General features: G+C 40.3%; 1 protein-coding gene across 1 annotated transcript in view; it reads left to right on the forward strand.

Annotated features, from left to right (window-relative positions):
* cdh13 (cadherin 13, H-cadherin (heart)) overlaps positions 1–13,310 on the forward strand; it is a 463,504-nt gene extending 450,194 nt beyond the window's left edge. Inside the window, exon 15 of the mRNA XM_087842806.1 lies at positions 11,782–13,310. Coding sequence (XP_087698932.1) covers positions 11,782–11,789 — 8 coding nt within the window. The 3' untranslated portion in view covers positions 11,790–13,310. The remainder of the gene's footprint in view (positions 1–11,781) is intronic.
* The last annotated feature ends 11,149 nt before the right edge of the window (positions 13,311–24,459 follow it).

Here is a 24,459-nt window from a genome sequence, read left to right on the forward strand (position 1 = left end):
TGCAGATTAAACTCTTTGTTTTTTGCTCGCTGGGCTACAGGCATGCAGAATGCACAGCCAGCACAACATCTTAATTCTTCTGTTTCCTCGTATCTGTAGCTCTGCTCTCTCAATCCCCAACCATGTCTACTAAATATTTAATCTAGAAAATAATTGGCATCCACAAATCATTTCTTCAGGTAAAGCACGTGCGGTTATGTCAGTGAACATAACAGGGAAGTATCTATATTAAATGTTTATGCTGGGGGAATTGGCAGACATATTTCTTTTTTTTACCCCATTATCTACATTTGTGGACTTTATTTATGGCAAGCCGAGACAGGAGACACAGAATAATTCAAATGCTTCCCTTAACTGGGCATTCTTGATTTTCAAGCTCGTGTTTTCTTTTGAGCGGCCCAATCAGATGTCAAAGCCTCTTGCAAACACACAAGTTGTCCTTCAGCGCTACGATACACCATCTTCTACCTTTCCAGCCTCCTAATGTCTCTATAAAACAAGATTTTTGTCTTCCTGTTTCCGAGGCATGAAGCAGGACTGCTAAAGGACACCTTGTGCTCATCATCTATTTAATTTTTTAAGACTCTATATTTGTCAAAATAATAAATATGTGAGACCGTCTCCTCAGCATGTGTAGAGGAGACTATTATTAGACTTTTATTAAAGGCTTATAGTCGTGTTTTAAGGCTGAGTAACCTCTAACAGCCAACACATAAAATGAACATCGGTGTCTCAGTAGATTTGTTAGGAAGCTTCTAGGAAATGCAGCTTCCTAACAAATGTTTAACTATGTTTAACTATGATTAAGAGAAGTGTACCTGTGTGCTATCTTTACTGCATCCAATGGAAACACTACTGGACAGCAGTGTTGGTCAAGTTACTTGGAAAAGGTAATCAGTAACTAATTACTGATTACTTTCCCAAAAAAGTAATCCAGTTACTTTACTGATTACTTATTTTCAAAGGTAATTAATTACTTAGTTACTTAGTTACTTTTTAACAACACGATTTACAACCTGAATAGGTGATAAAGTGATAGATCTTTCAGCCCAATTCTACTTTTTCTGCATAATCATACAAAATGTAATCAAATGTAAAAGTCTCTTTTTAAAACTTGTTTTATTAGTTTTAATCTTTTAACTTTATGCATCAAGCAAACATTTAATTATCTGCAACATTCTCTGACTGGAAGAAATTAGTTTAACATTTAAACCTATTTTCTGCACATTCCAGAACATAAAATAAAATATTTGTGTGTTTACACTCAGTCTTTCAAATAGATGCAAGTAAAACACAGCAGAAAATAAATAAAGTCAAAGACTAGCGGTCCTGTTGCTCTATTTTCACCTGTAAAGCAGGAGTGGGGTAGGCGGAGGTTTACCCTGGTGCAGGTGTGCAGCGGTCAGTGGAAGAATCCGCGAGTTTCTCTGTGAGTTTCCCATTACGTCGTAGCTACTCGGTGTTTGCTCGGAAGTTTAGGGGTTTTTTCGCTGTAAAAAGAAGTTTTCTTCCCACGCACAACGGACACTAATGTTTTTGTCACTTTTTATGGAATCAAACTCAAAGTAAGGTCAGTACTTCCACGCTTTAAACGCTGCACGCTCATACTCTCTCTGCACTCGATATATGATCCATTGTTGATCTGCACACAGCTGTTGTCACGAACGTCGCGCTCGCTTACGTCACTGTCATGAGACATTCTCGCAAAAAAAATCACGGTTTTAGTAACGCAGTAACGCAGCGTTCCTACGGGAAAGTAACAGTAATCTAATTACCCTTTTTGCAATAGTAATCCCTTACTTTACTCGTTACTTGAAAAAAGTAATCAGACTACAGCATCTCTGCTGGACAGTTTCCCTAATGAAATGCAATGCAAATAACTAGCAGGCAGCAGAAAACTTGTTTTATTCCTATGATGAGGAGTCAACTTTCCACGTCACACTAATCAGGTTATTGCAAGAAATATGCACAGATGTCATTCTGCACAGTGAAGCTCAAATATAAGTGAAATTATGAAAATAAAAATAAATGTATAAGATTCATTAGCTCAGTCTTCTTATGACTTTTTTTACACTAAACATCTACTAATAAATGTGTCAGAAGAAGCAGCAGACGGAGAAAAAGACAGAAGCAAGAAGTTGTGTTTGGACTGAGGGTCATTTATCAATCTGGTGTTTGAGTGGAGCTCAAGGAGAAAAAAGAGAAAATGACTGTAATCTTCACCAGTGCTTCAGTTCAGTATCCTCTGTAAAGCATTCAGTAGGTAGAAACAGTATCAATGCAGAAGACGGAGAAAAGAAAACTGCATCATCTGACCACCTCTGTGGCAGATTTACCTTTGTGTTTTACATTAACTGGACCAAGAGTTGTGAAGCATGTACTTAATATAGCAAAGAACTGGACTCCAATCTCACCTTATCCCACCTACATCCATCCTTCCCCTCCACCATGTCCTAGCTTGCTTTCCACATCAGCTCTCAGCCAAATAATGCATCACTGGGCTTGGTTTTCACACCAATACATAATATATAACCCCGCTGGACGAATACAGAGTACAAGTGTGTGTCTGTATTTGCAGTGTGCCAACATATACTGTGTCTTCTAATGCTCAACAACCCTTTGTTTGCACTTGCAGGATTGGTAGATAAATCCCAGGGCTTTGCGGGGGCCTACTTCCACTCCCTCCCACTGTAAAGCTTTCTTTGTAGTTCCCTGTGCCACAGACTCGCACAAAAATCACTTCGTATACACAAATTCACAAAGATTACCATGAAAGTAGGACACAATTACAGTATTATTCTATAGTGCTGTAGGAGAAAATACATGCAGATATATTATGGCAAACGCACGTTTAGATGGAGGGTGCTAAATCTCTATTCTTCACAAGACAGAGAATTTCCTAAACGGGCACACGAAGTGATGTCACTCAGGTTTTTTTCCCCACAGGCTACAGATGCACTCAAAAACTAAAGTGACTCATAAGCAGGAGTCCTAATTTTAGAATTACAAGTAGTATTTCTTTGCTTAATACAACTCACAGGTGGAATACTATTATAGATGACCACACTGCCCCCTATCAGTCGATATGTGAACTGTGCCTTGCATAGAACATGCAGTATCTCCCTGCAGCAGCCTCACTGTTGCAGTTCAAAGTTGATGATGTGAGGCTGGAAGCAGTAAGTTGGCCAATATGGACAGGGTATAAATCAAGTGTAGTTTAGTGGTGGTGGACTTTGCTGGATTTTGAAGATTGATATGTTGTGACTTACTTTGCTTATTTGGATCATGTGAAATGATTTGATAAAATGAAAACTTGTAGTGGAAGGGGCGCCAAAGTTATTTTTTTGCTTTCTCAATCCTGCATTTCATCGTACCTGCTCTGAGTCAACCTGGGAAGGACTTCCAGCTCAAACTGCATGCTAAACTCTTTTCCTCCCAGGATTACAAGCTTCAGCTGCATTAATGCACTGCAGAGAACTGCAGATTTTCTCTGTTTCTCTGTGTTTTCAGCAAGTGTAATGATGTAATTCCAAGGGTATAGGCGAGAGAGAGAGACAGTGAGAGGGTGGAGTAAAAACAAGGCATTTATCATTAAACACAACAAACAACTCCCAGCCCAGATGCCACTAATTTACCTCCATCCTTCTGGGGGTTTAGACCACACTATTCCTCCTTTCTGATCCCTCGCTTTGCTCTGACAGCCACTTTTCGTCTTCCTTCTCTAGCTCTACACTAATCCCCTCCCAGCTACTGAGACAGGATGTTTAGGGGCTTATTTACTCTTGTATAAATACGACTTTTTCATAGCTTTACTTAAAGAGGCCGCACACCAGAAAGATGCGTATGGCTGAAGGGTCGTTTCTTCCTTCACTGAATCACGCTGTGAAGATCTTTGAACCAAGATATGAAAAGACACATTAGTGCCCTGTTTCTTAGGACAACAGGCCTGAACTGTACTGTAATGAGCGCTCTGATACCATCAGAGTGTATTCATATATAATGACAAGTAACTTATACTACTAGAAAATAGGGCTGGGCGATATGGCCTAAAATTCATATCGCAATATAATTTGAAGCATGTGCGGTAACGATATATATCACGATATATTATTTTCTTCTGTATACCATATTTTCCACACTATAAGGCACACTTAAAATGTTGCTGCTTTATTGGGTGTAACAATTAAGTTTAACATCCAGGCATCCATGAAAACAGAATTTATTCAATTTAACGGAGTTAGAAGTTAGCAGGAAGTTAGCTCGCTAGCTTCCACCTAAACATTTCATACCATGTTCTGACAGAGATTTTTGAAACTAATTCAAACGCACAGCTCTGCTACCACTTCCAACATAAATGAAGACAGAAAACTAAACAGCAGTGGCGTTTGCAGGGTTACTGAAGTTGGGCTAGCTGGTATATAATGTTGTGCTACGTGATTGCTAGCGACACAGCTATGTTAGCATAACATTAGCACAGTGAAGCTATGTTAGCATAACATTAGCACAGTGAAGCTATGTTAGCATAACATTAGCACAGTGAAGCTATGTTAGCATAACATTAGCACAGTGAAGCTATGTTAGCATAACATTAGCACAGTGAAGCTATGTTAGCATAACATTAGCACAGTGAAGCTATGTTAGCATAACATTAGCACAGTGAAGCTGGAGGATGAACGCCAACTTTTTTTCCACTCGATAAAAGTTAACGTGAGGGATTCTGGTGGTCAGGGACAAATGCAATCGCATAGCAGGATGCTATACACGGACCAAACTTTAGTCAGGAGAACAACTGAGATTATTCATCCACAATACGAGGTTAGTTATTAATATACTGCAACAACATGGGAATAGAGCAGCTGCAGAGAATTCAACATTAATGAATCAATGTTACGGAAGTGGAGGAAGCGCAGTTTTTGGCTTTCCCCATATTTAAAAAGTGCTTCATCTCTTTGCTATAACTGTCGCCCGCCATATTTTGCAGATGATAATTGTTGTAGCCGCTGAGATGCTTTCAACCAAAACAGGCGCAGCTTGATGACATCATCAACATGCGCTATCGCGATAAAGCGATATAGTCAAAATCTCTATCGTTGGCCAAATATTGTTTCTATCGTATATCGCCCACCCCTACTAGAAAACACAGAGTAACATGGAAACTGTACATGTTGACATTTTTGGGACACCAAAAACGTTGCTGTGTTTGCTTTAAAGATGTTTGAATAATTTCTTGATCATTAGCAAGTCATGCTTAAAGGCTTCATTAATAGTTAATGATTATGAATTTGTTGCATCAGACAGCCCTCATGTATTATGAATGATTTATTGCTACATTTGTACATCTGGTAAATGGCAGGGACACGTAGGAGCTTCTCAGTCCCCAAACTGGAAGCAAAAGTCAAGAAAAATGTATAACACAGACGAGGTAATGCAGATTTTAACACCAGCTGCTTGATTTCCACAGTTCTGTATTAATACCAGCCCCTGAAAAGAAATCTTACAGCTTACTTTCCTTACAGGTTAATAATAATTACGGTAGTGTCACATTTAGATTCCAGGACTTTAGTACTGTGCACAGTTTTATTCACACTTTACATAGAATCAAACTATTATTGCAAGATACTGTTGAACTACTGAGTCTCGCCTACAGGCTTTAACATTTGGATAAATCGGTGCAAACGCTTAAAACAGAACTTTTAATCTGCTTAATCTTTTTTAACAACACGACCCAGCTGACTGTTATTAATTTTAGCAATAAGGAGGCAAAGAGACAGCTCCCTGTTTGCATCAGGGGAGCTGACATGGAGCAGGTGATGAGCGTTTTTCTTGGGAACCAATTTCATAAAATTCTCGTACTCGAGGCACATGTCCATCTTGGTAAATAAAACTCAGAAACAGCTCTGTTGCTTATCTTTGATGTGTGCAGGGTTGCCTTCTGGTAGTACAGTCTCCTCAGTTCCCACTACCTTCCTTCTGTTTGTTATCATCCGTCTGCACTTCTCTAGTCCGAATGATATTCCGATGTTGCATTTGTAGATCCGTGTGGTTTGGATCAGTCAATCACTGTGTCATTCACTCCTGGCATACAGCTTGATATCTTAGAGGAGATGCCTAATGGGTATGTGTAGCCAGCCTCGTTAATGATCTGGCTGAGGGGAATCAGGCCTATGTAGTAACTTGATGGTGACTTGTGTGGGCTTTTCCATCCTGACGAAGACTTTTATGGTTCTGTTAATCTTTTATATTTTTAGGTTGCTCAGTCTGGTCTTCCAGTCTTTAGTTATTGCTCTACCAGGAGAGGTAGGTAAGGCTTATTAACACAGTTTCTTTATAATGCTTCTTACTCCTTGCTGCTGCAGTGCCTCTGTGTTCAGCTTGTAACCATGACATACCTGAGTTAATCTAGTGTCACCTTCGTCTCCTTTCAGCAATTAGACAGGCTGGGGAATCTGTTGCTGCTCCCTCCAGTGTCCTGATTGTTCCTCGCCTCCTGCAGCTTGTTAAATTTGTACTTTGCACATTAAGCTGTTGCTTTTACCCACAGATACTTACCATGAGTGAAAATGGCAAAGTCAACATCTGTGATGTGCTGTGATATTTAAATAGATCATTCTTGGTAAAAGAAGGTGTGAGCTGGAATGTATTCCTTTTTTCTATTACTGTAAGATGAAACCTGATTCACTTTATGGCAGCGGTTGGAGAAATAAGATAAGACTTTATTGATCCCACAACGGGGAAATTTTTGCGTCACCTCACCTCAGGTATATATACAGATATCAGAAGGAAATACAAAAATACAATAAGTACAATCAATGAATAAAAGTAAGATAATACACTATATACAATGGTAGCATACACAGTATGTGATTATGGATATGGTTGGAAATATGGAAGACATAAACTATATAGCTTGATATAGCTATTGTACCACTACTATTCCTATTTATAGACATGTACACACCAGGGTTTTAATAGTTTTGCAATTTTCATTAGTTTTTATTTTTATTTAGTTTTGACTTCAGATTTTCAATTTTATATCAGTTTTAATTAGTTTTTACCAATTGTTTGCTAGTTTAGTTTAGTTTTTATTTTTGTGAAAATCCTTAGTTTCAGTTTAGTTTTGATTAGTTTCAGTTATAGTTTTAGTTGTGTTTGCAATAATTAAGTGTAACAAAATCCCAGTTTCATCATATCAGTCATTCTGCTTATCCTTGGGTATGTTGCTATTCCAGCTACCATACTGCACCCTGGACAGGTCGCCTGTCTGTCGCAGGGCTAACACGCAGAGACAGACAACTCACATTCCCACCTATGGGTTCTTTAAATAAATAAATAAAGGCAGATGAACAACCATTGATACCAGGCAACTATAAAATGTATATCTTGGCCCCAATGAGACTATTAACTCTCGCAGCACCGGGTGTTCGTAATTTTGGTTCAAGTGAATTGATAAACTTTTTGAAGGTAATTGACTCACACAGTTGTGTAGATATCCCCGTCCTGTTGTCTCGGGATGCATCACGCTGCCTTGCCTGGGGTTAGCTTCTGTTTTCTGGGGATGAGGGTTGAGTGTGCTCCCTTACCTTCTCAAGGTAAGCTAGGTTAGCCTTCTTGTGTGAGCTTTTCAAGTGCACTTTAAGGTTTGTGGGATTTTTTCCCTTTAGAAATGTCCCTCATAATTTGTCTGTTTCCACTACAAGACACTTGCTTTAGCTTTCTTCCGACTTTTCCTGACACGATTCTGCGCGTGGACGGAGCAGCAACACAGACGACTCGACTAACGTACTGCCACCTGCTGGCATAATTAGACAGGAAGAAAAAAATCTGTAAACTAAACTTCATTTTCACCCTTGACTCTTGTATGACACGCACACATCAATGAAAACTAAACACATTTTTGCTATAAATTCAGTTAATTTTAGTTCGTTTTGTGAACACTCATTCCAGTTTTAGTTAGTTTTCCTTTTTTTGTTTTTATTTTTATTTCCGTTAACGAAAATGTTTTTTCACTTCTAGTTTTCGTTATTTCGTTAGTTTTCGTTAACGATAATAACCTTGATACACACTAAATATACATATGTATAGATATACAGACATATATACCTGCACATGTCCGTACACATGGAAGGTCCATGAATGAATGAAAGGGGAACTAAAGAATATGAATGTGAACATAAATAAATGGGGAAGTGAAAAGTACTGTTATATCACTTATACTCTTAACACTGTCTTATATTCACAGCACATCTATATGTGCATCCATGTTTGACACTTCGCAGTAAACAGTGTGAATAAAGAAATTTAATGTAACGTAAATATAACATAAAGAACTTGCTCATAGGGGGTCATGTGATCGTTGGGCCTTTCTCTGCTTTCTTTCTATTATTGTTCGGTCTTTACCTTCCAATATAAAGCGCCTTGAGGCGACTGTTGTTGGGATTTGGTGCTGTATAAATAAAACTGAATTTAGTTGAATGTCAAGGCTTGCATCTACTTGTCTTTGTTAGACGAAGAACAATGCTGTCAGACTCTCATTAGGCTTGCAAACCTAGTATTTGAGTTTCGAGTACCTTCAAGTGCTAAATAAATAAACGCCTTTTATATTCAGCTAACTCAGAACTCCATGCTTTGGAATGATACTGTTTCATTTTACAGTGTTAGGGACAATTATAGCTCACTTTCCTCAAGATAGCTTCATAATGTCACAAAGAGACAGAAAGAGAGGTACAGATAAGGGAGTGCTTACACAGAGAAATGACTGAAAGGCATGCTGCCATGTCAAATGCATTGTTTTTTTTGACTGATACTGACTGCCAACTTATTATACAAAGCACACAAGAGCTGTGACCGTAACTCACGCACCCACTCATGTGCTGACAATGGAAATCCATAAAGAATAATGCAACAGTAAACACTTTAGAAAGAAAAACTAGCTATGACAAATTGCCACCTACAAATTTGTTGTTTTATACACATTTTGTTGCATGCATTTTGCTAGATTAGCAGTAAAATGCAAGGTTTACAGGTAAGCCTGTTAAGTAAGGAAAGTGCTGTATACTGAGCTGTTATTAAAAAAAACATAGCATAAGCTTAAAAAGGTAAGAGCACAAAGATACAAAGTATCAGACGGCTGCTGGAACCAGGTTCTCCTTCATTCTGCAGACTGCATTTTAAGGTTTTACAAGTTTTTTTTTTTTCTCTTTATTTGGTTTTCCAGTGTTCTTTATCATAAAGGCAACTAAGATTCAAATATAAATGATTACATATATACAATAAAAATTAAACAAAGTAAAAACAAAACAAAAAAAAGCAACAACAAACAACGAAAGAACGTTGGACAGAGGATGCTATTTATCGAACCACCAATGAGGCTCAGTGATCATTTATATCTGTACAGTATTGAAGAGATCTATAAAAGGTTGCCAGGTTGAATGGAATTCCTCCAACCTCCCCTTTAGTAGGAGTTTAATTCTTTCCAGCTGCAAGTGTCTCAATACATCTTGTATTAACGCTGATGTGGTAGGAGGCACCTTTTGTTTCCAATTTAGTAGAATCAAGCGGCGTGCCAGCAGCGTCACAAAACGTGTCACATTATTTTGGGTGGCTGATAGGTCTACAACAACCGGCTTCACAAATAAAGCACAGATTGGGTCTGGTTTAAGTGTTTTTTTTAGAAGTTTAGATAAGATATGAAAGACATTATTCCAGTATGTTGCTATACAGGGACAATTCCAAAACATATGCGCCAGTGAAGCAGGTTGCTGTTTACATCTTTCGCAGGACGAGTTTACATTGGGGAACATTTTTGACAATTTCAACTTTGATAAATGGAGTCTATGTAGCACTTTAAACTGTAAGAGTCCATGATGAATACAAACAGAGGAAGAGTTTACATTTTCCTGGGCTTTTGTCCATTGATTGTCTGTAATTCTCGTACCAAGGTCACTCTGCCAGGCCTCTCTCAGATAGTCAAGTGTGATAGTTCCATCCAGTTGTAGGTTTTAGAAGATTTAACCGAACATGGGACAAGAAATGATGCAAGTTCTTATGATCCGATCAATTAAGTAATAAAAACAGTGAAAAAGTCTGTTTTGAAGAATTACAGTAAGGTGCAGTGATGTGAGATTCCTCTGGAGCGCTGTCGATGTTTTGGTTTCCTTTGTATATAATATACAGTAAACTGATTATGCTCTATTTTACTTCCTCGACTGTACGGGGACCAATTAGCTGCTTATCTCTGTCGACAGTGCACATTCACATAAAGAACCTGAGAATCCCCCAGCCCGTTCTCACTCCTGAGGCGTAACATGGCGACGTTTTGTCACGTCCCGCGGCGTTCCTGAGGAACGCAAAAGGAGACCTTTGGCGTTCTTATGGTACGTGGCAGGTTATGGCTGAAATCCAGTGCAATGACGCTCCCGCGGTAATAGACGTTCCAGCCCTGTATTCCAGCCCTAAACCTAACCTTATCCCTAGCCCTAACCATAACCCTTTTCCTGATCATAACCAGGACTTTAATGATGTTAAATAGCGTGTTTCTAAGTGATTTGAAGAAAAAGAGCGAACATGTGTAGATTGAGTCCATACGGTTCTCATATTTCCTCATTTTTTCCGAGGTCGTCATTTAGGAATGTGGTGGGTAGCCGAAAACGTAATATGTTGACGATTTGTCACCTAGCGTAAAATGTTACGCTTTGGGAGTGAGAACGTGTTGAATCCCCCTTCTTAGCGTGGATTCGTATGAATTAACACCAAATAATGTGGATTAGTGGAGCAGGTGTTAACAGTAAAAGTTATGTTTAGTATTATTAACTCGTAATTCCATTTAATTCAATAAAGTGCTGATGAATGGCCTCAAAAAGCACGGGTGTGTAACTAAGACTGTCCGAATTGTGCCGTATCCAACATATAATCTCATGATATCAGAGAAGAGATAAAAATGGAGGTAATGGAAGAAAAAGAGGCGGCGGGATAATGAAAATGGCAAACAGGAGTAAGGGTTTCTGTCCAAGCCTCAGCCGTCTCCAGACATATCAGAAATAGAAGGCAGACTATGCGGAGATGGCTGCCAGAGAGGCAATCAATAAACTTTCACATTTCATGCTGCAGTGTGCGTCTGTGTGCGTGCGTGTGCTCGCGGTGTGTATTTATGTGACTATATGCGTCGCTGTATCAAATTTGAAACTACCTCACTGAAAGCAGTTGTGCCAGACTGATGAGACAAGCTGTCACATTACTAGAAAATGGACCCGACTACACCCCCCCAATCCCAACATATGACCTTTGAGGTTCCCACCATGATGGCTGCGGTCAAACATCATATTTTTGGCCTCGGGGCAGTCCTTAGTACTCGATCTGAAGTAAACTTTTAAGTATTGTACAGATGCACATCAGTGCCCAATTAATCTTAGCAGCAGCCTCTTCAAGGCAAATCAAAAGCTCGGTGTACGAGTCTGTGCTCTCACGTTAGGGAGAGCTGCTCGTATTGATCGACCTGTCCAGAATGCTAAAGAAGCTACACGCTGACACCGCTTTAGTGTGGACGTTCACATTAAAGACAATAACGTGGTTGATGGTGCCTAAAGGCGCCTAAGAGCGAATAGCTCGAACTTCTCTCGTCTTTTCTTATTGAATTTTTAATAATGCGATAGCATCACCTGTCCTGTGTAATTGATTGCAGCTGATCTGGTTCGGCGATGACCTTGACTTTTACCGTATCTCCTCTCTGTTTCCCTTCCTCTCTCTGCCTTATTTCCCCCTCCCGTTCATCCCTTCTCCCACCAGGCCTGTAGATCCTGCTGAAACCTCCTGTAGTCATTTTTTGCAACACCGAAAAGCAACGACTTATCTCCCCCCACGCAACCCGGGCTTAGGAGAGAAGAAAAAGAAGACAAATAAGAGGAAGAAGAAGGAACGAGAAGAGGCACGACAAATCAAACAAGAAAATACTGAAATCCCCATCGGCCCAGCGCTGTACAACACCACTGTGGTTTTTTTGTTTGCTGGCTTTTTTAACTCACTTCTCCTCATGTGTGCTTTTCTCGTTGCATCTGTCCTTTCCTGTATCAGTCTTCTCTCTTCTCCTCGATCATCTCCCTCCTGTACTTCATCCACTATTGATTATTCCATTTCTTTCTACAGTTTCCATTGTTTTCCACTTTGGCACCTCTCTCCCGCTCTGGCAGCCAAACACTGGGTGTTGGGAGCATTCGTGGCAGCATGCCACATCCGTAGGAGATACTTGAAACAACATGTATATTGATATTGTAACAAAAACAAAAGATAAAGAAATCCAATTCATGTCGAACCACACCTTAAACCTCTACGCTTTTGTTTTCACCCTCTTTCCCGACCATTGCTCTCTCTGTTTTCTTTCCCCTTGTTTTTCCTCACCCACCCACGAATAGAAAAATCGCTCCGATATCTATCAGCGACTCCTCTCCTGCCTCCTCGTCTATCTATTGACCTCTCTCCGTCTCTCACTGGACCAGGAGACATTGCAAAAGCTGAGCTACTGTCCTGGTCGGGGAAGAGCATTGACTTTTTGATGTGTTTCTTTCTTTTCTGGTCACAGACTGTGTTTGATCTTGTTTCACTCTTTAAGCAGACAGAACAAAGCCTGTTTCCTTTGTCTGCAGTGGTTGTTGTCTTTTAGGACGAGGTGGTAGCCATAAGCCTTCAAAGTCAGAAACTCTCTGGAGTCGTTTCTTCGATTTGCTTCTGTTTTTATTGCATTAGTTGTCATGGAGTGGAAAACAGTCTATCTTTATAGTAACGGTGTAAACCTTAAAAACAAAAAAGTACTATTATAAATATTTTATTTTTTACCATTGTATAAATATATACTATTGATTAACTTATGTACTTTGATTGCAAGTTCTTCGGTCGCCCACACAGTGGTTAAATAAAAAAAAGAGGAAACATTTTCTGTGATTTTAGGCACTATTTCTAATGCTGTTGATGTGTTGACTATTTTATTGTAACATCTTCTTTTCATTTCTTTATTTTTTTTGTTCCTTATTTTAAAATCTGTGATTAATTGCAGAATCAGGAGTCGTGTTTAGGTTCGATTCTGTCTCCAGTCCTCTCCTGTTCGCCCTCTGTCTCTCATTACAAGACACAAGAAGACGTGTACGAAAACAAAGGCTGTGGTTTCGCTGGATAGTTCTGCTTTTTTCTCTTGCGCTCATCTAAAGAACTTAGCGTGTGTGGGTCCGTTTGGAAGACCACCGTAAAGAAAAAGATGACATTTTGAATGAGTTATGTCTGTCTTTTGCACTAATTTAATAAAGCCGTTACTGAAATTCCCACAATGTTATTTTGGAAATTGTGTTTTTCCTGAAAATCTTTTTTTTACTCCTTTGGAGAGCACGCTGTTAGCTCGTTCAACAAAAAATGAAAGTTAGCCTGTTTTTATTTTAGGGTCAGAATTACTAGAATCAGAATCAGAATACTTTATTGATCCCTGCGGGAAATTATTTTTTTGTTACAGTGCTTCATTATAAACCAACATTAACAAGACAGACAATACACTAACTAAGAATAGTACAATATATACATATATATATATATATATACAAAGTCACTCATTAATAAATAGCTGGAAAAGAAACATGTGCAGCTGTTGCAGTAAACAGTGTGTTAAGTGGATGAGTTGTACAGGGAGCCACAGGCAGGAATGACTTCCTGTGTCGTTCAGTGGTGCTTTTTGGTAATCTGTCTTTCACTGAACGAGCTCCTGTGACTGACCAGCATGTCATGGAGTGGATGGGAGGTGTTATCCAACATTGTCTTCATCTTGGAGAGCATCCGCCTCTCCGACACCACCTTGAGGGAGTCCAGCTCCATCCCCACAACATTACTGGCCTTACAGATCAGTTCATCGAGTCTGTTGGCATCTGCGACCCTCAGCCTGCTCCCCCAGCATGCAACAGCATAGAGGATCGCACTGACCACAACAGACTCGTAGAAAATCCTGAGCATTTGCTTGCAGATGTTGAAGGACCTCAGTCGCCTCAAAAAATAGAGACGACTCTGGCCTTTCTGTAAAGTGCTGTGGTGTTTTTAGCCCAGTCCAGTTTATTGTCGATGTGTACTCCAAGGTATTTATAGTCCTCCATAATGTCAACACTGACCCCCTGGATTGAAACAGGGGTCAAGTGTTTCCTTCCTTGGTCTTTGCCACGTTGAGCTGCAGATGATTCTGCTCACACCACGTGACAAAGGAGTCGACCACAGCCCGGTGCTCTGTCTCATCATCCCTGCTGATGCATCCAACCACCGCAGAGTCATCAGAAAACTTCTGAAGATGGAGGTCTCTGTGCAGTGGCTGAAGCCTGTGGTGTAATTACTAATTATTGACTTAAAGTGCGCTCATTTATGAACATGGATGGACACCGCTTCATCTTAAAAATAACTAATTTTAAAAAGATCTGATAATCTTCTTGCAAAAGCAAAAGAGTGTAAGTGCAGATTTATACAGAGAAGATCTTCATTATTAAAATCCATCGTATGAAATCTGTGTACTGTGGTTGACCTGTAGGATATGTGGAAGAGCTCATTTACTTTTCCAGTCTTAGTGAAATTCCTGGTAATGTGCTGCGTGTACCACTCTCATTTTTCTTTGCTTTTTGGGGGTTTTGGGGTCAAAGGAAAGAATCAGGGCAACAACTCAACAGATTTTGCTAAATAAAAATTAAATAGCGACGCCTGAATTGGATATTCTAAGATCGGGCATTAATTTCTGATGCTTCAAATGTACTGGCTAGGGATGCACCGATACCGATACTGGTATCGGGTATCGGGGCCGATACTGTAAAATGTGTGTGTACTCATACTCGTAAAAGTTAACCGATACCATGAACCGATACCAACTTATTTCATTAATCAGAGGGTGGCTTGTCATTTCTGTTGTAGTTTTTTAGATTGGCCACTAGGGGGCCATCCCCCGCTAAACAAGCACAGGGTTAGGCGAGTGAGACTGGCGGCTCCAGATAAAAACTGGAGGCTGCTGTAGCTAGGCTAAACAAAATGTCAGCAGTGTGGAACAGCCAACTTTAACTCAGGTTTTGGAAAAGCGAAGAAAAATGTCAAGAGAAAATCCACGGGCAGTTAAAATAACAGAGGCTCTACTCATTTTATCGCTCTGGATGACCAGCCAATGCCGGTCGTGTAAAACGTAGGATTGCACCATCTTCTCAGCATACTCGAGCTGCGATATGAAATATAATAAATAAACAGAAGTGTTTATTTATTATTCTGAAAGCTCGAGACAGTGCCAATAGTTCAGTGATATTTTGTTAAATTACAATGTGGAGACTCTGCAATAATTTAACAGAAGTGCTTATTTTTCACTTGAAATTTTTTTGTGGTCATTTTTATTAAGATTTTATTTATTATCGGCAGAGAATAAAATATGTGTGGTAGAAGTATCGGTTTTTGTACTCTGTATCGGCAAGTACTCAGATCCAAGTATCGGTATCGTATCGGTTTGAAAAAATTGGTATCGTTGCATCCCTAGTCCTGGCGTTTGATGCTACAGAGAAGTAATACAGTGCAAACAGCTTAGTCACTGCAAAAAGTGATTTTGCTGCCTGTGGTGTCAGCTGTGTATTAAACTACTCTTCTTATGATCCCTGTTACATTCTGCACTCTTACAGTGAAATAGCAAATGTCAGTGAATACCTGTGACTGTAAATGGGAAGATTGCAGGTTCAACTTGTGGTTGGTTCGGGAACATAATGCAGCGAGCAGCAGTATGGCTCAATGCTAAGAAAGTGTTGATGGAAAAGTATAGACAAGCTCATATGGTAGCAGTAGTCAGGAGTAGTATAGAGGTATGTGAGGGTGGTGCAGGACGAGCGACAGAATGGTTCAAGGTGGAGATTATCAGGAATCAGTTCTGTTTGCAGAGCTTTTGTTTGCGCTCGTGATGGATAGGTTGGCAGATGAGGTCAGGCAGGAGTCTCTGTGGACGAGCACATGTGCTGACAACATTTTCGTTTGTAGTGGGAGTAGGGAGGTGGTGCAGAGGTGGAGGTATGCTCTGGAGAAAAGAGGAATGAAGGTAGAGGCAAGAAGGAGATGGGTGTGGTGAAGGTGGATGAGCTGAAATTCCTGGGGTCAACCATCCCAAGCGACGGACAATGCACAGGAGAAGAAGAGCGTGTAGGCAGGGGTGGAACAGGTGGAGGTGAGCCGGGTGATTTGTGACAGGAAGACAGGAAGAAGAGTGGAAGGGAAGCTTTATAAGACTAGTGAGACCTCCTATCATGTGGTTCGTAGTCAGCAGTATTGACAAAAAGACAGGAGGCAGTGCTAAAGGTGGTAAAGCTGAAGATGAGTTTTAATGGGAGCGACTAGGATGAACAGGATCAGGAAAAGAGTGATTCAGAGAGGCAGCTCAGGTTGTGCGGTTTGGAGATAAAGCTGGAGAGGCAAGGGGGTTGAGATGGTTTGATGGAGCTGGCAGGCAAAAGAGGAAGACCACAGAGAAGGTTTACAGAGTGACAGAAGAGGATGCTACAGATGGGGTGAGATGGAGGCAGATGATCCATAGTGGCAACACTCAAAAGGACTCAGTGCAGAGGAAAGGAACCCTTAATGTCACTGTCAGACAGTTTGGTGTACGTATGTTTTTGCTTCTGTTTCATGAGCTGACAATGAAAAATGGATAGAATGTGTCTAACTGAGTGTTTGTAACTGTGACGACTAGGGATGGGTATTGATAAGATTTTCATGATTCCGATTCCATTTTCGATTCTTTATCGATTCTTTTTAAAAAGGAGAACACTAAGTTTGATTAGCTTAGAACTTTGTTTTATATCTTCTCTTTGAACAAGATAGAAATGTAGGAGTAACATGGCCTTACAAACCCAACAGTGAGATCTTAAGAGATCCACAGCCTACAGCTCTTCAATGGGGCGTCACAGGATCCCCAGGGAAAAAATTGTGAATGTAAAATAATAAAATAAATATTCTTCTGTAGCAATAACACAAGAATATCCAGTAATGTCCCTGCCTACAATTAAACACATTCACTTACTGAAAATCATCTGCTGTGACAAACGGCTGCAAGCCTTTGACCACAAACTGAGTCTCTGCTCGCTGACATTCGTCTATCCTGCCTGAAAGGAGACGCTACGGTAGACTGCAGCGAGAACTGCCAGCATCTGAGCCAGACTCTGTCTCATCATGGTCACCTAAATGCACAGTAACGCTAACATAATCTGCACTGTTAGTTGATTATTTACCTGCCGCATTAACGGGAGAGGACGTGCAAACGTTACCGCTGCTGCTGGGTTGAGATTCACGAGTCCGGAGCGGAATTAAAAACACGACATTCATTTAAGGTCATCGCGTGTTTGTGAGCAAATGCTTTTGCATATTCGTAGTGTTTCCTCCCTTAAATGAAATATCTACTTTTCAAGTATTGCAAGTTGCCCTGTTGTCATCCGTTCTCGTAAAGTATAACCAAAGTTTTGAGCGTTTGAGCCGCTTAGGCGCCGTGTTTCCTGCCAGGTAAATGACGCTCCGCAACGTGGGGACGTCATTCGGGGCGACTGGAATCGATAAGGGAATCGTTTGCAAAAATGGCAAAAAATTCCGGTTCTCGATACCCATCCCTAGTGACGACTAACATTGGTGTTTTATACAGACAACAGTGGTTGATAAATAAGCTGTTATTAAAAGTCATCACCAGTTTACAGCATGCTGAATATTGGCTATGAAACACTGTATATGATATAGTACAGTTTAGCATCTGAAGCCTGTAAATCTCTATCTTGAAGACTCTTACTGAGAATAAGCAAATAGAGGGACTCACAGAAGCAGACACAGCAAGTAAGTCTATGCTCTTCCTCTATTGCTCTTTATTCATTTTTTGACAGGTGCTGAACACTAAGCCAACAAAGTGACTGTTATCCTGAGAGGTTAAAAGGGTACGTTTCCTCTGATGTACGCTGACACCAGCTGGAGCGATGCTGAGGAGATAATGATGGCCATTTTATCTCTTTAGCGCTGCAACGAAACCTCAGCGTCACTTGGATGTTAAATCCTTAAATCAAAACACAAAGTTTTATTCATTCGCACTTTTAGATTTTTACACTCTTTGAGTTTCCAGCGACAAAGAGACACGACACAGTGTAATGTCTTCACTGATGTATGCGTCCTAAAGGCGTAGCTGTCAGCTCTTATTTTAACAAACAGTGAGGCCTAACAAACCCGGCGTCTCGCTTTATTAGTCGCGAGTCACTTTGTCACTCTGATTATTTTATATATTTTTAGAAAATCTGCTTTTACAATGAAATCTCTGATCTCTCACTGCGACATATACATGTGAACATTTCACAGGCAACCTGTCTGTGTTGATCAGCGATTATTCTTATAAAGAGGAACTATTATTTGAGCTAAACTGCCTTCTATTGAGCCTTTTCAGACTCAAAAACGTGACTTTAGGAAGAGATGGGAACTTGCAAAAGCATCGACTCAGCCAGCATGCTTTTAAAATGTGCGTTTACGTATAGTTTAATGTTGTAAATTACAGGTCTCTTGCACATACAGAGACTGTAATAGTTTCCATTCTGGCAAAATGGGACCATTAGAAGTAATTACTGGATGACTTTGCTGTAGAAAAAATCTTAATGTGTTGTTCCTGTGTTATATTAATTTTTTTTCAGGTTTTTTGCGATGTACATAATCATAATGATATCTTAGCAAAATGGTTCAGGTGGTAAAGAAAATGTAACTTACATATGTTTCAGTGTCTGTGCTCTAAACTGACAGGACTCGGCTGTGTCCAGCTGTCACTGCAGCTCCACTTTACTGCTAAGCAGTGTTGGTCAAGTTACTTGAAAAAAGTAATCAGTGATTACTTCCCCCAAAAAGTAATCCAGTTACTTTACTGATTACTTATTTTCAAAAGTAATTAATTACTCAGTTACTTAGTTACTTTTTAAAAACACGATTTACAACCTGAATAGGTGATAAAGTGATAGATCTTTCAGCCCAATTCTACTTTTTCTGCATAATCATCATACAAAATGTAATCAAATGGAAAAGTCTCTTTTTAAAACTTGTTTTATTAGTTTTAATCTTTTAACTTTATGCATCAAGCAAAAATTTAATTATCTGCAACATTCTCTGACTGGAAGAAATTAGTTTAACATTTAAACCTATTTTCTGCACATTCCAGCTCATAAAATAAAATATTTTTTGTGTTTACACTCAGTCTTTCAAATAGATGCAAGTAAAACACAGCAGAAAATAAATAAAGTCAAAGACTAGCGGTCCTGTTGCTCTATTTTCACCTGTAAAGCAGGAGTGGGGTAGGCGGAGGGTTACCCTGGTGCAGGTGTGCAGCGGTCAGTGGAAGAATCCGCGAGTTTCTCTGTGAGTTTCCCATTACGTCGTAGCTACTCGGTGCTTGTTCGGAAGTTTAGGGGTTTTTTCGGTGTAAAAAGAAGTTTTCTTCCCACGCACAACGGACACTAATGTTTTTGTCACTTTTTATGGAATCAAACTCAAAGTAAGGTCAGTACTTCCACGCTTTAAACGCTGCACGCTCATACTCTCTCTGCACTCGATATATGATCCATTGTTGATCTGCACACAGCTGTTGTCACGAACGTCGCACTCGCTTACGTCACTGTCATGAGACATTCTCGCAAAAAAATCACGGTTTTAGTAACGCAGTAACGCAGTAACGCAGCGTTCCTACGGGAAAGTAACGGTAATCTAATTACCGTTTTTGCAATAGTAATCCCTTACTTTACTCGTTACTTGAAAAAAGTAATCGGATTAGAGTTACTGCCCATCTCTGCTGCTAAGCAAGTCAAAATAACAGACTACACTACAAAAACTCATTTCCTGTTGTTATCTTGTCCTAACACTTTATAGCAAACAGCCTGCTCACAACTTTACAGTCACACGTTTTAATAAAATCCGCCTTGTTCACGGGAAACCGTCTTGAAGCTACGCATACGCCGGTGCGTATCTGCACATTATCACAAAATGCTGCTTGTGTTGAGAAGTCGAGAAAATGATGGGCGAGGCGTTCATTTAGCAAAACAAAACATTGCAGCTACTTACTTACAGCCTTAATTTACAGCCATATGCAGAATACTGCGTGTGATGCGTTGGCACATATGCTCCATATGCTCATTAGCTGGAGGTTGACGGATTCGTGTGCCACGTTTTATTTTCGTGTCGCACACTCGTGCGGTGAAAAGCAGGTATTTTTTCTTGAGACTCGTGATTTGACAATGAGGGACGAGGTGAAGGACAACCAGGAAGTTGAATAGCTGAAAAACAAACAATGAGATTCATATGGAGTGAAGTCAACGTGACTTTTCCTCTGCCTCCTCGTTTTAAAAACAAAACCATCCATTGGTTGTTTTCATTTCGCGTCCAAATTCCAAGGTTGCTGCTTAATAGCGTTGCATGTGTAGGATCTATACGTTTCATTCTAGAATGCCAATAGCAACCATACCATCCAGTAATAATGGTACTAATATCCTTCACCGCCATCTCCCACTCAGCAATTCAGACTCATTTATTCCCTCCTAGATGATCATTTAGCGCCGATTAACACAAGATCCTCGTCTGTAATGACTGCTTGATTATCATTTCACTCTCATTCTACTTTGGCTTAGCAAGGTTAAGTAACGCCCTGAACCTGTGACAAATGCTGAATGGGCCATTGACAGATATTGGTGGTAATTACAGTACCAATATATTCGAGCCGGCCCACAGGGTCACTTTATTATTTGCCCCATCCATCAGCTGGTATTTTCCTTCGCTCCTCGCTCTGATAATGTAGCGTACCCACTTTAATCTGATGCCCATGTCACCTCGAACCTTAACAGCGGTGACACATATACCCACAGTCAAGTTCAAACTGTGGCACTCAAATCATCCACATCTTGCGTATGCATTCAAACAGATTAAAACATTTATGCCCTCTCATGGTTTCCTGACAGTAGCACTCAGTGACTCTTTGTTTTTGCCAATTTTTAAAATCTGAACGTGAAACACAAAATAATAGCAATGATATTCATACAAAGAATAATAACAGCTTTCTATTATCTCCGTGTAAATGTGCACCAAATATGTTCTTTAAATATATTCACTGCTGTGTTATCAGCCTTGACACAGAAGGATGCCACTATCAAGGGCATGGATATACGAGTCAAGCTGTACTACACCCTCCAGATAAAGGAGGCACATAGAGAACAAGACTACACTGACCTTGATCTGCACTGAGATGAGGGTGCTTCCCTACAGCTTTTATCTGTAATGTTTCTGATCACAGGTTTGTAATAAGAAGCTCGTTTTGCTTTTGTTTTGTTTTCCGGTTTCTTATTCTTTTCAAATCCAAGCTTTTCTTTCTATGTGGATACATGATCAGTCACCGCCTGGGTTATTCATCAACAAACTACATTTTTCTTAGTAAATGGTCAACAATCACTGGCTATGCGTCCCATTTGGCAAAAGCTGTTTCTTATTCTTAACCCAATGAAACGTATTACCACAGGATCTTTTGTGAAGTGACGTAGGACATTTAACTATTTAAAATAAAAATCCTGTCCGTTTGGAATCAGAATTGTGATCTAAATGCAGTGTGGTACAAAACCCATTCTGCTTTTCCAAACGAGGGTGGGAAGCCAAAATAATGTCACCCAGGAGCCAGAGGCAGACAGAGATGGAACCAGGACAATCATGCCGTCTGCAGCCTCTGAGACTACCAAAGACCTGAGGCCACACGTTTCAGCAACAACTGCACGCCAATCCTAGCAGGAGAAGAAGAGAGGCCCTACATGATGTGCCCAGAGTCCCAGAGGATCATAACCTTCATTTTTATGGACCGACACCGCTAGAGGCCGGCCAATTCAATTCAATTCAATTCACTTCAATTTTATTTATATAGCGCCAAATCACAACAAAAATCGCCTCAAGGCGCTTCATAGATACAGAGAAAAACCCAACAATCATATGACCCCCTATGAGCAGCACTTTGGCGACAGTGGGAAGGAAAAACTCCCTTTTAACAGGAAGAAACCTCCAGCAGAACCAGGCTCATTGAGGGGCGGGGCCATCTGCTGCGACCGGTTGGGGTGAGAGAAGGAAGACAGGCCACCGTGGTACCAGTCGAGAACGGGGTCCCAGGTGCTCAACAATCAACTGGCACCCAGAGAATCAGACATCCTAACCCGGGTCGACCAGTGCTTTTAATTTAACTCGGTTCAATTTCAATTTATACAGCGCCAAATCAATCATCTTTGGTGACAGTGGGAAGGAAAAACTCCCTTTTAACAGGAAGAAACCTCCAACAGCACTTTGGTCAGGGAGGGGCGGGGCCATCTGCTGCGACCGGTTGGGGTGAGTTTGACATTTAACGTTCCTAAAGTAAGTGTAACTGTAAATATGAACTAAAGACTGCAGTGGCACAACTAACATCATGGATGCAAGGTTGATTGTTCCAGAAGGGCCATCTAACAGCGCACAAGGTGTTATTGTGCTGCTGTGATGCTGCTGGAGCATCTGCACAGGCTCAAGCTCAGCTTTGTGGAACTTGTATTGTAAGTGTTCAGATGCAAACGCTAGTACGTGTGTAAAAGCTTTTTCTATATCATTTAAGGAGCATTTTGTTCCAGCTGCAGAGATGGTGTGCACTCTCAATATAGGTACAGGGAATTGCACTAGTTCCTCGTGAAGGAGACAGATGTAGGAATACAGAATACAGATGCTGTTTTTATTGCAGAACTTGTATTTGCAGTAAGATGGGTTTATTGCTACATATGTATATGTATATATTAGGGGTGCAACGATACTCGTATCGATATTGAACCGTTCGATACAGTGCTTTCGGTTCGGTACGCATATGTATCGAACAATACAAAATTTTTAATTTATTTTATCAACTTTCCTTCTGACGATGCTGTCTGTGTTGAGCGCTCAGTGGATCTGCGCTCGACAGTGCAGCCTAGGCGGAGTAGTCAAATGCAGATTCACTGAGCGCAGGGCAAGCTAGCGAGACAGAAGCTAAGCTTGTTGCAACATGGCAAATTGAACCTCCCCCACCCTCATTCAGATCTGGCGTTTGGAACTATTTTGGTTTTCATGTGACGTATGACCCTGAAGGTAAGCGCGTCATGGACAAAAGTAAAACAGTATGTCGGATGTGCCACACAATGCTCAATTACATGGGTGGGAACTAGTGCGTTAGCGCAGTTAGCTTGTTAACGTGTTGGCCGTCCAGCCCCACGCACGGGGCGATCAGCGGTAGCTTGTTAACGGAGATTTGCCGTGTTGTGGCGTTAACGTCATTTCAGATTAACGCTGACAGCACTAGTGGGAACACAACGAATATGACTGCACATTTACTCCGACATCATCCTAGTGCAAAGACAAGTGGAAGCAGACAAAAACAACAAGCACTCATGCTACAAACTTTAGCCGAGTCATTTAGACAGCCGTTAGCACATGATTCTCCTTATGGGGACCTGATATGTTTAATATGCTGCTGAGAATATAGCCCAGAAGAAGCGTATAGTATAGCTTTTATTTTGGAAAGAGACATTTCTCTGTAATAAACTCTCTTTTCCAAAGATGAGGGATTTCTCCATCAGATAGATTTATTATTTTATTACTTTGTTGTTTCAGCAACATTAAATTTAAAAACTGTACTTTTGAGTTAAAATATATATTTATAATTTTAATAAATGACAAATTAAAAAGGCATGAATATTTTTTTTGTATCAAAAAAATATCGAACCGTGACACCAAAGTATCGAACCGAACCGAACCGTGAATTTTGTGTATCGTTGCACCCCTAGTATTTATATGTACTGCTACACAGCAGTACATATAAAAGCAATAGATATAGAGAATATGCATAATATTTATAGAAAAGATACAATACGATTCAGAGTGAAGCAGCCAAGGCCACTAAGACAGAACAACTGTTTGAAGACTGTTTGCTGTAGCGAACAGTCATCAGTCCCTAAGAAGCCCAGAGCTTTATCGTGGGATCTGCAGATAACTTGTACTTTTTATTTCAAAGTGTATGTCTCTCTTCTGAGATAGCACAAATTTAATCTGCAGCAGTAAGTGTTTGATACAGACCAAAATAATCTTTTGAGAATTAGAAGATCATTCCCTACTTTGCAGCATTATTCTAGAAATGTTATGGTTTGCGTTTGCTCCACTTTCTCTGCGGCCATGCAGCTTGCACTTCACAATTCAACTGCTTGAAAATAATGTGAGACAATCTGTGCAAAAGCTGAAGTTACGCAACAAAGCTACGCAACTTTTCAGTAGGATCCCAACTACACCAGCAAATACCCAAAGGAATGGCTGAGAAGGAAGAAGAAGTTGGCTGGGAGGCTCTTTGAAAAGCACAAATTAAATCCCACTGAAACCCTGTGGAGAAATGTAAAGGGACAGCAAACACTGAAGAACAAT

This window comes from Neolamprologus brichardi, chromosome 7, assembly GCF_056152115.1.
Source record: "Neolamprologus brichardi isolate AB-2024 chromosome 7, ASM5615211v1, whole genome shotgun sequence".
NCBI classification, from domain to species: Eukaryota; Metazoa; Chordata; class Actinopteri; order Cichliformes; family Cichlidae; genus Neolamprologus; species Neolamprologus brichardi.